Here is a 14,868-nt window from a genome sequence, read left to right as displayed (position 1 = left end):
TAGCGCCCTCTTCTGAGTCTCCCAGCACCTGCACTCACCTGCACACACAAGCACATACCTCTCATATACACACAAATTCATGGAATCAAAACGAAAAGGATTCTTTTTTAATGCTCTGCAAAAGACACAGAAAGTCAGTGAGACAGGTTTCACACCCACTGAGAGCCATGTCTTCAGGGTTTCCTTGTGGTTTCTACACTGGGGAAGTGTGTGTGTGTGTGTGTGTGTGTGTGTGTGTTGTTGTTGTTGTTGTTGTTGTTAACTTGTTTTTACTTTTAGTCCATCATGGACTAACACTTTTATCCAATACAACTGAATAGAACAGTTAATCAAATAACAAAGGCATATAAAAGACTTACCTAACGTCTTATTACATTGAACAAATTGTGTTTCATTAAAAAAGTAATATAAAGCCATGTTGAATTGCAGTAATTTTCCAAACACTCATTTTCAGTTTCTGTCCTTGTTTATCCCCTAATGAATCCTAAGCAGGTCTCAGACTGACACAAGTTTGCCAGCCACACTCCAGTGACTCAGCCCCAAAGAATAGTGAGGGTTGCACACAGGTGCCTGGGCTGTGAAAGACGTCCCCAGAGGGACAATCAGACATGTGCTCTTAGGAGCATCAGGGAAGCTGGTCTATCAGGGTCTCCTAGAAAGCAGGAGTGTCACAACATCTCTCACCATGTGCGCGCACACACACACACACACACACACACACACACACACACACACAGACTGAGACAGCTAACCACCACAGAAGAGAACCTCCACAGCCCGGATGCAGATGGGACGTGAGGAGCCAGTCGCAGGCTGAGCACCGTGCACTTGCTCAGACTAGTACAGCTGCTGTAAAAGTCATCCAAAGCAAACACGGCTCTCCCCGCGGCAGACTCAACAGAGCAAAGACCAACACCCAGAAATCAATGAGATGACCCAGCTCATCATATTACACAGCCCACTATCTTCAAACCCCGGATCCCAAACACAATAACAAATGATTCTATTAACTAGCACAGGGTTCTAAAGCCAAAACCCAGAAACTCATTATTGTAAACCAATTCTCAGAATTTTCCAGGTCAACTACAAGAAAGAATTATGAGCCTCTCTTCTCGATTGAACTAAATCTCACCCATGTCTAATTGCGGTGTGCAAACTAAATCCTTTTTCCCTTCTGCACCGCCTGCCTGCCTCCTGAAGTGTCTAAGCCACGTTTCTCAGAGGGAACAGGGCAGACAGTGTGGTTCAGTTGGAGGAAACGTGAAGTCTGCAGGGTTGAGGCACCATCTGCCAGCAGGGTAATCTGTGCAGTCTCAGCTTCAGTTTCTCCATCCATAAAACAAGACGAAGGACAGCCACCTCCCAGGAAATGCAGCTGAAAATGTTTAGCCCTCCCCAATAAACGCTATGCAGTTGTGAGTCCTTACTACAGAGAAGTAAGCCAGATGCGATATTTCATCCACACCATACCACAACTGTCCTCTGTAGATTACTCCTTCCTTACATTCAGATCACTGTTACATGTCATTTGCCTTCTGTTCCCAGCCTCATTACCTGGCAACTTGGGGGGATCAGTTGAGAGTACATGAGCGGTAACAGATCACTTGGCAGTTCGTGGGACTTTTGGGTGGTGCTAACGGGCTCGGCTAGGTAAGCCTGTGGCTTTTCTCAAGCTGGCTCCCACAGTCACCTTTTGCTCATTAGCAGGAAGTCGCTGCTCTGAGTGTGAGTTGTTCATTTTGCTCAGTACTTGGAGAGTTTTGCTGTGGCTGTACCCTTGTAAAATGAAAACGGGACACTACTTATCCAGTGCTGTACTTATTAGCATCCACGTTCCTGCAAGTGAGTCATGAGAGCTGGCTCCGTTCCAGCGCCGCGGGCTTGGGCAAACGGACCTCTCTGAGCCTATCTTTTCAGTACAGCATAAATATAATTGCTGCCTGCCTTCCTCACAGATACAGACATGGAGATATAAATGACCGTGTAAAGAGAATTTTGGAAATAAGTTGACGTTGAACTTAACATATCATTAAATTATGCCATATAGCAGATGGTATTAATTATATTCCTATTTTCTTTTCAAAGAAAAGGAATTTTGTAGGACTATTTTGCCATCTACCATGCATGATAGTTTTGGTTTTAATTCTTTAAAAAAAAAAAACTAGAAGACAGAGTTCATGAATCTTTTTTTAAAAAGTAAAAGTTATGCGAGTTTTGGCAAGTGTTTCTGGAAAACATTGGTGCTCTCATGTCTACCCTCTGGTCATTCATGCCTACTCTACAATGTATGTCCTTGTGTATTCAGTGTGGACAGAACCCTGAGCCTGATCGAGAGAAGGTCCACTTAAAAGGCCTGGCATTACATTATCATCTGTTCCTGGGGAGAATGAAGAAATACAGTCCTTGATGTTTAAAAGACATGTTTGTGGCCCTGGATAAACATGTGGTCATTTTCAATTAAAACTGAGTCAAAGAAAGTTTGAATAAAAAAAAAAATGGGTTGCCAATATCCCCCTTTAATAACATTATTAAACCTCAAAAGAATTAACTAAAATTTAATGAAATTTGGTCACATTTAAGCAAGACAAGGAATGTGCTTGCTGCGAAATGTATGGGTTTCTCCGGATGGTACTCAGGCTGCAGCTAAGCCACACCGTAAAAGCCACTAAGATCTGTGCAAGGTTCCATGTCTCCATATCATAAATCTATATGCAAATGAAAAGTGAGAGGAATTAAGTATGGTAGGCTCCACTTCATGCCAGGGAAAACATAAGTATTACTTTAGATCGGTGGTTCTCAACCTTCCTAATGCCGCAACCCTTTAATACTTGTAGTCCCTCGTGTTGTGCTGACTCCAACCATAAAATTACTTTATTGATACTTCATAGCTGTCATTTCGCTACTGTTATGACTCCTAATGTAAATATCTGATGTGCGACCTCAAGGGGGTCGCGATCCACAGGTTGAGAACCACCGCTTTAGAGCCAGGACCACCGTCCAGCTGCTCACTGGGGTCTTACGGCTCGAGTAATTTTAATTCTCACACCTCGGCCAGCAGTGAGCACTGCACCTGCCACCACAGACCCGAAACTCCCCAAACTGACAGAGACGTTGAAAGCTGGGGTGTGAAAACTCTAAGCTCTGGAGCCGGTGAGGTGAGAAGAAACAGGAGAAAGAAAGGAAACCCACCCGTCTCCAGAATCTTCTTCATCAGCCTCAGGCTTTGCGCTGCATCCCTGCTCCTCTGTGCTGAGGCTCGGCCAGTATGGGGCTTTCTGCATTGGCTCTGTGTTTCCTGGCAGCTGGGCTGTGTCTGCCCTCGGAGTGTGAGTATCCCCTGCTTGTGCCCTGTGAATAAGATGCGAAATCTCTGGTGACTGCCTTGTTACACTGTCAACAGCGTTTCCCATCTCGCCTGTTTGGGCTTCTACAACTGCTAAACCATGGGAAGTGTAGTCAGGGTGGGTAGCATTGCTGGGATAGATGATAGAGATAATGGTTAGAGGCGGCTGCTGGGTCAGGGACATCTTTGGGCTCACTTTCTCAGGTTTCCGTGCTGAGACGTGCCGCCACACTCCGGGCCGTTTATGGCTTCCATCCATACTGCGGCAGGCATATCTGCAGGGGAGTCCTGATCCACCCGCAGTGGGTGCTAACAGCGGCCCACTGCTGCTCTTGGTGAGTTCCCCGTGCGTTTCCGTGCATGCCATTCTCCGTGACTAGGAACGCTCGTGGGATAAAGTTTAACCAGCGAATTAAGTGTGCGGTAAGATTTACAACCGCGATAGCAGAGCAACTAAGGCAGCCCACTCTGGAAAGTTATTCAGAATGTGTGCATTGTTTATCTCTGGACCACAAGCGACTGGAGTTGCTGAAAGGAAGCCTGTGGATAAGGGAGGTTACCGTATGCCGCAGCGGGGGGGTCTGGAGAACTGGTGTCTTTATTCAGGTACACAGACTATTTGACATATCCAGCGCGCGCAGATGCATTGCAGACGACGCTGTTAGTGTTGCGTGTGGCAACGGCTTTGCAGATTCTCAGTTCTCCAGCCTTATGCTTTACCCAGCAACTTCTCTTGAGGGGAAACAATTACAGAGGTTTTATTAAATAAAATGTGAGGCAGAGAAGGCTATTTGGGGGTGGGGACATTTAAAGGGAAGTTCTTCTGACCGTGGATGACACCCCCCCCCCATCCCAGTCCCTTCAGCTTAAGGTGAAGTATCAGCATGCTGAGAAGACGGCTAGGAAAGAGCTGACAGTGGTTGCTTGAGTTTTCTGGTTTTGTTTCTTCTGTTTGCACGTTTGCTTCTTTAAGCTTCTTGCCGGGCTTCCTGGTCCACCTCCTTTTTCCCTTTCAACCTTGCAGCCCTTCACTAAGAACACGTCCCAGGGACTGGACTGGAGAAATGGCTCAGTGCCTTGCAGAAAGCTAGGGTTCGAGTCCCAGCGCCCACACGGTAGCCGCGTAACTCTAGTTCCAGGCATCCAATGCCCTCTTCTGATCTCTGCAGGCACCAAACATGTTCGCGATGCACAGACATACGTACAAGCAAAACACTCACACATAAAATAAAATGAATAAATCTAATTTTTAAAAAGTTAGCTGGACATAGTGGTGCACGCCTTTAATCCCAACACTCAGGAGGCAGAGGCAGGCAATAATATCTGTGTGAGTTCAAGGCCAGCCTGGTCCACACCAACCAGGAATAGATAGACACTAAGAAAAGAGTGTATCTTAGCTCCCTAAGCTTGCTATCTCGACATCAACAGCATCTAAACAGAACAGCTGGCCTGACTCTCCCTGCTTTGGGGATGTTGCCTTGCCGGCACATTTTATGGGAGCCGTGCTGGAAGCTCCAGAGCTTGAAGACAGGAAAGGCACTGCTCTGCTTCTAAAGAGCAGGTTGCCGGGTTCCAGTTTCCTATCCGTACTCACCCACAGGGCAGCTCTGTCCTGCTTCCCACACCACTAGCAAATTTCATTCCAGGCAAAGTTTGTGCCTCTGCAAATACGCTTATAATGCTCACTCACAGCAGCCAGACAAGGAGCCAAATGTGGAAATGTTCAACAAGTGCTGGTCGGAAGGGCAGACATGGTGCGTGGTGTGTGGGGTCCCGGCAGGAAGGCAGGTAGTGTCAGGGTTAAAATTCATCTAATGCATTTAACTCAAGCAAAGCATATCCCAGATTGGGGAAGGAGATGGTCAACAACAACAGCAACAACAATAATAATAATAGAAGGGAAAGGGGAGATGGAGTGCGGGATAGGAGAGGAGGGGAGACAACTGAAGAGAGGGCTTGGAGTTAAAAAAAAAAAGGTCTTGGAGTTTTAAAAAAAAGTTCTTGCTAAATATCATTTTAAACGGCTGGCATATAAACGACTCTGAAATATGTGGATCAAATTTCCTCCAGGGGACATTTGGGTGTAAAAATGGAGGCAAGATCACTGCTTGGAAAAATATTAAGCCTTATGAAATTCAAAATATTTATGAAACAGTTCAATGGTGGCTTCCCACAACTGTGCTCACAGGGATCCTGAGGGAACAGTTTACTAAGCCAGCACAGTGACAGAGAGAGCCAAAAGCAGAAGTCTCTCTCTCTCTCTCTCTCTCTCTCTCTCTCTCTCTCTCTCTCTCTCTCTCTCCACCCATCTGCTCTATTCTCCCTTAGCGCCTTGGCAGTTAGCCCATCAAGTATAAAGGGAAACGGATGCCGGGTGTGGTGGCACTCTGAAGGCCTGCGCAGGAGGATTGCTAGCTTGAGGCTCACCTGAGACACCTAGGAAGAGCCTGTCTACAAAGAGAAAGAAACTCTTGGCCGTTTTGTTTACTCTGCTCGTCCCCTGAGCCTTTCCCCTGTTACCTGCCTGGGCAAGTTTCCATGGAACCCTCCACAGCCTCTTGCCTCTTTCGTGCAGCCGCTCCACCAAGCTTCAGAGACAAAGCAATGGAACTGTTTTTGTTACATTTTTGTGATGCTAGGGAATTGAACCCGAGGCCTCATGCCTGCTAGGCAAGCGCTCTTCTGCCATCGAGCTACATCCCCAGCCCAAACCACGAGTTCTAATCCTGCCTGGATGTACATCCCATAACCTCCAGCTAATTCATTCTTAGGGTTAATTTAGCTGAACCTCAGCTTCCTCGTCTGTAAAATGAGAACCATCTTCATGCCCACCTCACTAGGCTTCTGCTTCAGTGAAGGCTTCTGCTTCAGTTATTCAGGGAATAAATGAAAGGCATCGCGCTGGACACAAGACCTTAGCTCATGTACCAAGTACTGCTTGCTATATTATGGTTGCAGCCTTTCAGCAATGAGCACGGTGCCCACTGGTGTGCATGGGATGGGACCGGGAATATTTTGCTTTCTGACAGCCAGCAACTTTTCTTTGTCTGAGCCAAGAGAGACTCCAAGAAACAGGAGCCCTCCCTGCCTTTGATGCCAGACCTCAGGAGCTGGTCTAAGCGTGGGCTCTGCTCAGCATCAAGACAGGCTGGCCAAAGAAGCAAGATGCTAGAGGAGCTTGATAGAAAGCAAACGGAGAGTCCAGGGCAGAGTGCTAGGCTCGGGACATGAACGCTGAGCGTGGGTCTTGTGTCCTCTGTGTGTGAGATGGGTCGCTTTGCATCAGTTAGAAGGCTGATAGGGGATGTGCAGCCCAGCGTGTCTTTAAAACTGAGGAGGGCCTGGTGGGCCCTCTAAAAGAGAAGAAATGTTACAAACATACCATGGTTCTACTCTGCACATAGTTCCAAGACAGGGCAGGCAGGGTGGAACTTAGGAAACGGCATAGAAAACTCCAGATGCTGAAGGCCATCCTCAGACAAACCTTGTGACGTGCAAACGTGGGACCCTGGCATTACTACGTCTCTTCTGTGTGAATTCAGATAGACTCAGATAAAGAGATGGAGTCCAGTAAGATGACTTAGCAAGTAAGGCACTTACCAAGCCTGACCACCCAAATTCTATCCCTGGGGCCCACATGATGGAAGGAGAGACTGACTCCTGGAAGTCGTCCTCTGGCCACCATGCACACACCGTAGTGTGTGTGTGTGTGTGTGTGTGTGTGTGTGTGTGTGTGTGCATTTTTTTTTTTTAAGAAAAAAAAAAAAAAGAATCCAGGTCATTTCATTTTTACTCCATGGACAGAAAACTTCAACTTTGCTCCATGGCACAGATTGCAGTTGAAAATTCAGAGAGCATATTGATCTGCTCAGGTTTATTAGCCTTTGGAAGTGGAGACAAAAATAGCCCAAGCATTTCAAAATCAATAGCTAGTCGAGGAACTGGGTAATGGTTGAATGAGCGTTAGAAATCTCAGCCTTCTCCCTACTCAGCATCTACCTTCTCCCTGGTGTTTGTACTTCGCCCTGTCAGTGGGAGACTGTTTACAGACACACCCCACTTTCCTGGGGATTTTGTATCCTAGCTCTCCAGAGCTTTGGGTTTAGTGAGCATGTTGATTTGAATTTGAATCAATCCTGGGAAATCTAATCCATGTCCTCAGAAATTCCATCTCCATTCTGATTTCGCAATAGACAAACTTTTCAACAAACAGAGCTGAAATAGAAACTTAGAAGTGGTAATTCTAGGCAGCCATAGGTCTGCTGCATGCAAACTCTCTCCACTGCAGTCACACACACACACACACACACACACACACACACACGCCCTCCCCACTGCAGTCACGTGGGCATGCCTCTCTGAACTGAATCTCCTCAGACAGACAAGACAGTGGATAGCCGAGTCCCACCTTATTGGTTTAAACACCTATCATTGTTGGGAATGAGTCAGCTCTAGAAATGAAGCAGCTGATGGAGAAGCCGGTGATGTGTGGCCACTGGGGCCCCATCGCTTCGCCTGGCCCTGAGCAGGTCTCCTGGGGTCTGTCCTTGGCCTTTCATGCACGTGACCATCGTCCCCGAGCTAACTGGTGGCCTTGGACACCCTTGCCTTACCTCCATTTTCTTTACTCTCTTAGGTTTCCCAGGGGCCACTCTCCCACGGTGGCTTTAGGAGCACATTCTCTTTCCAAGAATGAGCCCATGAAACAAACATTTAAGATCAAAAGACTCGTCCCATTCTCAAAGTCGCCGGCATCACATGATATCATGCTAGTAAAGGTAGGTAGAGTTGCCTCTTCAATATTCTCATACAGGGTCACTCAGTCTATTAACTACGTGAAAGCACAACGTGAAAGCACTTGGTACTGCCCTCCTCAGGTTTGAAGTAACTGTGAAACAGTCTATGAAGGCCATGTTACCCCATATACTCCCCTGAAAGAAAAACAAAAGCCACAAATGCATTAGACATATGTTTATGCAGGAGAAATCAACAGTACTGCTCGCTGCGTAGAGGGGCACCATGTCAGCAGCCCCAGGGAGCCACAGGAAATGCTTTTGCCCCAAATGCCTTTCACATTAGCAACCGAAAACTGCAATAATTGTTTATGTAAGAGCCAACCAAGTGACTTCAGGGAATCAGCAGCAAGTTAAAACTTAGTCTAGACCATACTTTTTCCAGTCCAAATGTAGTCTAGACCGTTCTCAAGGACCCTGTCCAGCAGGAAGCAGCCCAGCCCACCAAGGCATGACCTATACATGTCATTCCACAGAAAACCATCCAGTGCGGGGAGGGCAAAGGCCAGTGTGCTCAAGGCTAGGTGGAACTCTGACTCTGTATGCTCCCAACCGCAAACATCAGTGAGCCCCATGGAGAACGGAAAGCGCATCGGAGAAAAAAGCAGCAGCCCAAACTGCAGCTGCAGGCCGTCACCAAAGCGCATTGGAGAGGAAGAGATGCCTCCCTGAGGCAGAGGCGCCACACATCCAAGGCATGGTCAAATGCGGTCTGATTGCAGAGAACCACTGGGGACCAATAATCTACTCATTTCTCTATCTTTCAGCTTCACACTTCTGCAGAACTCAACAAGCATGTGCAACTGCTCCAACCAAGATCTAAAAACTATATTAGAGATGGAACCAAATGCCAGGTTACCGGCTGGGGAGTCCCCAGCCCAGATCTGTTAAAGCCCTCGGATACCCTGCAAGAAGTCACCGTCAGCGCCATAAGCAGAAAACGCTGCAACAGTCAAAGCTGTTACAACCAAAACCCTGTTATAACCAGGGACATGATGGACTCCTGCCAGGTAAGCATCTGCTGAGGAATGTTGTTTATGCTGTGGGGGTTACATTCTTTTTTGTTGAGTTTGTTTAACTCTGTGAAGCTGTGCTACTTTGCCTGCCTAAACTGCCTGATTTGTCTCATAAAGAGCAGAAGGGCCAGCAGAAAGGCAGAAAAAAAGGATAGGCAGGGCAGACAGGGTAAAAAGGAGGCAAAATCTGGAAAGAGGAATTGAGGAGCAGGAAAGAGGGGGAGAGGAAGGCTCCAGAGACCAGCCACACAGCTATACAGCCAGCCACAGAAAACGAAGAGAAAATAGAGGCTCACAGAAGTAGATAAAAGCCCAGAGGCAAGATGGACGGGGGGCACTGAAGATAGGGAAAGATGGCGAGAAGCAAGCCAAGCTAAGGCCAGGCATTCACAAGTAAGACTCCATGTGAATTTATTTGGGAGCTGGGTGGAGCCCTCTCCCCCAAAGAGTGAAGAGTAAAAACAATCAGCTACAAGCATCCTCATTCAAAGTGGTCTCTGACTATGGTGACCACTGAGCTGCAGTCAGGTCTGCATGTTCTGGCCCTGAGGGGAGGCATGGAGAATAGGAGGTCACAGTTCTGACAACTCACTGCCCACCCCTGCAGTGTCCTCTCCGCTCACTTACACACCCGTGTGAACTTCTCCAGTGTTTAAGCTCCTCTTATTAACAGACTGTACCTTTCCGGGCGTCTATTGGCGGCCATTACCACCCTTATGAAGTCTACCAACTCTGAGGGTCACAGGTAGATAACTTAGCTCCCCCTCCCCAAAAGAACCATCTTTTATTTTTATTTATTTTTTATAATGTTTTATCTAAATTTGCAATAAGCTTGTTTTACATGTCAGTCCCAGTTCCCTCATCCTCCCCTCCTCCCCCGCCCCCCAACCCCCATCCCATCCCCTTTCTTCTCCCCAGGGAGGGTGAGGCTTCTGTGGGGCATCCTCAAAGTCTAAGAACCATCTTTTAAAGTGCTCATTGGAGAGGACTGAAAAGACATATATGCCAGATGCTAAAAGTGCAGCATATGTTTCTTAACCAGCATGGACGTCTAAGACAAAATGCCGTCAGATGCATGGTATAAAGGCCACAACAATTTATTTTTCACTGTCCTGGGGGTTGGAAAATCCAGATCAAGATGGTAGTAAATTTGGTCTGCTTCCTAGATTGTCTCTTTCCGCCCTAACCTCCTGGCAGAGGTGGAGAGTCCCTACAGGGTTGTTTTTTATTTTTGTTTTGTTTTTTGATCAGGGCTTTAAACCCATTAGTGAGAAACCCTGTTGTATGACCTTAAAAACCCCTACCTCAATTACTAACCCTTGGGAGATTGGATTGCTCCGCACGATTTAGGGGACACAAATACTCAGACCACAGACTGGCTAACAAAAGGATCTGTTACTCTCTTCCATAATCTTTTATGTACCGAGATGGTGAGAAAACATTGGGTATACATTTTAGGTGACTAGTAAGTAGCATAGACAGCTTAATAATTTTAAGCCATTCTTACACTGAGTTTATCTATTTAATTACTTTGTGTTTGGACACATAAATGCATGCTACAGCACACACGGAGGACCAGAGGACAATTAATTGAACGTTCCTCCATTTACCATGTGGGTCCTTGGGTGGAACTCAGGCCATCTGATGTGGTGACAAACACCCTTACCCAATGAGCTATATGCTGCTAGTCCCAGATTACTGACAGTTTTAAAAAAATAAGAGTTTAATACTTGCATCCTACCGGAGTAAACCACACTGGGTTGGTTCATGAAGCCCCCAGGACTTCCCCAGGCCACCACCCTCCTGACCAGGTCAGCATCTCTAACCAGCCATGACAAGGTCCTGAACTTTGTCATGTGACCAGCAGCAGAGACAGACACTAGTCGTCACATTTGAAAGCCAACTCTTTGACCAAAAGGCCACATCATCTCCTCTATGACTGCTTTGCTTGTGACAGAATTCAGTTGCCTGCTCTGTTAGATTAGGTCCTGTGTAATCACCCAGTCAGTGGATGGTTGCATACACAGTGGCATCTTCAAATGTGTGCGAGTGACAAATTAAAAAACAAAATAAAAACAACAGGGAAAGCATGGTTCTTTCCATCACCTCATTTACCATGCTCTGTTTTTGTTTTGTGCTGGTCTCAACAACAATTTGATTCCTAGGCCACTGGTGTCAAACTGGCATTCACAGTGTTGAGGCTCACTTTATTTCAGTGGATAATTTCCAACTCTATGTCTACCTGCTCTTTAACTAGCAAAGTCCAGGAGCCACTGATGACCAAAGGGAGATGTGTGCATAGACACAGGGTAGAGAGAATAAGACATGAAATGAGCAGAGAGACACATTCATGGTTATAGACAGAGATGCAAACACAGAGCGAAGCAAGGACAGACAGACAGACAGACAAAGCCTGTTGTGAACAAGAGGCTGTGTTGTGTACTCTGGGTCACGACAAAACCAAGGGCTGCTAATAACAACAGTGAAACTAGGAAACCTCGCCAGCTTCTTACAAAGTATCTGCCCATTTTACTTCTCCAGGGAGACTCAGGGGGCCCCTTGGTCTGCAAAGGTGTCTTTCATGCCATAGTCTCTGGGGGCCATAAATGTGGCATTGCCAATAAGCCTGGAATCTACACCCTATTGACGAAGAAATACCAGAGTTGGATTAAAAGCAAGCTTGCCCCATCAAGTGCAAATTGAGTTTGCAAATGGTTTTTCCTGGATCTGCCAATCACTTGCTTCATTTCTGGGATGTGCTGGGAGATGAACTTCATCTACAGATGTAGCTGGCTGCAGGAAGACTGTGGTGCAGCTGGGGCTCTGCCTTAAAAACCCGTTTCGTTTATGCTGTCTAGACAGCAGTGAATAAATAATGACTGAATTTGAGAGAAAAATTTTTTCAATCTTTTTGTTAAGGAACCACGCTCTTTTTCATGTGTATTGATGATTTATTTTTACCACACTGATTTCATCCTAAATAAAATATGGAAGCCTGTCTTTGTCTTTATGAATATGAAACAATCTTCACTCTGCTTCCAGCCACACTCCTCATAAGGCGTCTGCATGAGGCAATAATGGTACATCCTCCAACGACGTTTGTGTTGGTTTTCATCCCACGCTATTAGGGTGTTTTACATTATTGTTAGACTTTTAAAGGTGTTTCTAATGTTTTAAATGCTTTCTAAACAAATGTTTAATTATACTATATAGTATTAATTATAGACACTCAAATACAACCAATCTTCAGAATTTATTCATCCTGGAAACGGAAGTTTTATACTCAATGAAAAACGTATATCTCATTTTCTTCACTCCTCATTCCCTAGAAGCCTCCGTTCTGCTCTGAGCCTTTAAGAAGTGTAGTGCTATTGTGAAAATAATGAACAGAAATACAAGCTCAGTGCAAAAACTATCCTCATATATATGCACACAAACATTTGGATGGTAACTACTGACTTATGTCATACTCTGTTCCAGAAAGAGTTTATCTAAATGTGTAAAATTTCTGCAATAGAAAAAACACAGAATTAAAAATCAGTGGGAGAAAGGGGAAAAGACAGCAAGAAAGAGGATGAGGGAAGGGCAGAGAAAAGAAAGGAGGGGAGGGAGGGGAGGGGAGGAGAGGGGAGGGGAGGGGAGGGAAGAGGAGGGGAGGGGAAGAGAGGGGAGGGGAGGGGAAGAGAGGGGAGGGGAGGGGAAGAAAGGGGAGGGGAGGGGAAGAGAGGGGAGGGGAGGGGAAGGGAGGGAGAAAGGAGGGAAGGGAGGGGAGGGGGAGGGGAGGGGAGGGGAGGAGGGGAGGAGGGGAGGGGAAGGAAGGGGAGGGGGAAGGGAGGGGAGGGGAAGGGGAGGGGGAAGGGAGAGGAAGGGAGGAGAGGGAGAGGGGAGGAGGAGGGAGGGGAGGGGAGGGGGAGGGGAGGGGGAGGGCCCCATGACAGTGAGTTGCTGCCTGAATATTTGTTATTTGTTAGGAAGATTCACGTCTGGCCTTGTGCTTTGGTCTGTGCAGAAAGAACAAGTAATATGTTACATAAACTATGGTGTCGAGAAACAAAGTTAAGTTACTTGTGCAAAACTTAGGCTAGAGAGAACTTTCTCCCATGATCTTTTTCAGAACACTGTGACAATCTACACATCACTGAGGTGTCACATGAGACCCATTCATTTGTGTGGTTTAAGATGCTAAAATGAATCCGAAATGAGATAATAAAAAAATGTAATAGTATACCATGTTTCCCATACCATGATATTTTTGTAATAGATTGTATTGGCCTTTTGCCCCCAAAGTCTGGTTGAATGGACTTAAGAGTGAGCCTGAAACTCAAAGCAAATCAGTTAATCAGGCATGATGACACATGCCTACCGTCCCAGCACAGAGCAAAAGCAAATGGATCAAGAGTCCGAGGCCAGCCTGAACCTCAAAGAAAGACCATGTCTAAAACTCAAACATCAGCTGATTCTAATAAATTGAAAAATCAAGAAGAAACTGCTAATATGTAATATTCATAACATCTTACAATATATTCTGCCTTTTAAACTAGTGATTTACAACCAAGGTTTAAGTCCCTGGAGAAACTTAACTGTGTTGGCTTGTCAACAGCCACTGACCAGACTTGTGACATTTCTAATTTTAAAGGACTCCAGGTGTGGGGAATAAGGAGTTTTCTCACACTCAAGCATGAGGGCCACTTTTACCCTCATTTAGGGATGTTTGCTTCTAGGAGACAGCACTGTCAAGCTCTCTCACATGCATTAAGAAATGGATGTTTGGTTTGTGTCTGTGTGGTTTGGTTTTTGTTTGGTTGGTTGGTTGGTTGTTTTTTTTTTTTTGTTTTGTTTTGTGTTTGTTTTGTTTTTTGTTGTTGTTTTGTTTGGCGTAGTTCTTGGAAACCATTAACTAGCACCACCCTGTACTGCGGAGGATTACAGGGGCTGGGAGATGGCTCAGTGGACGGGATCACCGATAAGCACATGCAAGGACCCCAGCTCCCTGGTGCACACATAAAACGCTGGCCATAGCCTTGTGGGCTGGAATCCCAGCACCAGCTAGGTAGAGACAAAGGATCACTAGGGATTGCTGCCCAGGAGCCTCGCCCAGAACAAACAAACAAAAAACAGTGAGTTCCAGATTTAATGAGAGATCTTATCTGGGGGGGGGGGGGGGGCAGGGTGTGGGGTGGAGAGTGGTAAGACTAGAGTCCTTCCCTGACTTCTGTGCTCCTGTGCATGTGCATACAACACACACACACACACACACACACACACACACATGTGCGCCCTTCCCTGACTTCTGTGCTCCTGTGCATGTGCATACAACACACACACACACACACACGTGCGCCCTTCCCTGACTTCTGTGCTCCTGTGCATGTGCATACAACACACACACACACACACACACACACACACACGTGTGCACCCTTCCCTGACTTCTGTGCTCCTGTGCATGTGCATACAACACACACACACACACACACACACACACACACACACACGTGTGCGCAAACACAAATTTAAGATCCAAGAGAATTAAAAAATTAACTAAAATTCTGGAACTACTTTAATAATGAAACACAAAAGCAAGTGTCTTTAGATATTCTAGTTTATATCATCTATATTTACCAGAAGCATTGAGGATGAAAAATACTGCTTGTTACACACCAAACTATGTTGTATAATAAAAAGAAACACTGCAGACTCTCTGCTCTCACCATTA

General features: G+C 46.1%; 1 protein-coding gene across 1 annotated transcript; it reads left to right on the top strand.

The window, feature by feature from the left end:
- The first annotated feature begins 3,265 nt into the window (after nt 1-3,265).
- Nucleotides 3,266-11,864, top strand: Gzmk (granzyme K). Its single transcript, XM_051183055.1, is given in 6 exon segments — nt 3,266-3,326; nt 3,562-3,597; nt 3,600-3,678; nt 7,980-8,121; nt 8,904-9,146; nt 11,694-11,864. Coding segments are annotated over 6 exon segments (723 nt in total). The 3' UTR covers nt 11,856-11,864.
- The last annotated feature ends 3,004 nt before the right edge of the window (nt 11,865-14,868 follow it).

The sequence above is a fragment of the Phodopus roborovskii genome, unplaced genomic scaffold, assembly GCF_943737965.1.
Source record: "Phodopus roborovskii unplaced genomic scaffold, PHOROB, whole genome shotgun sequence".
NCBI lineage: Eukaryota > Metazoa > Chordata > Mammalia > Rodentia > Cricetidae > Phodopus > Phodopus roborovskii.
The sequence above is the reverse complement of the archived record's forward strand: the minus strand, read 5'-3'. Positions and strand labels throughout refer to the sequence as shown.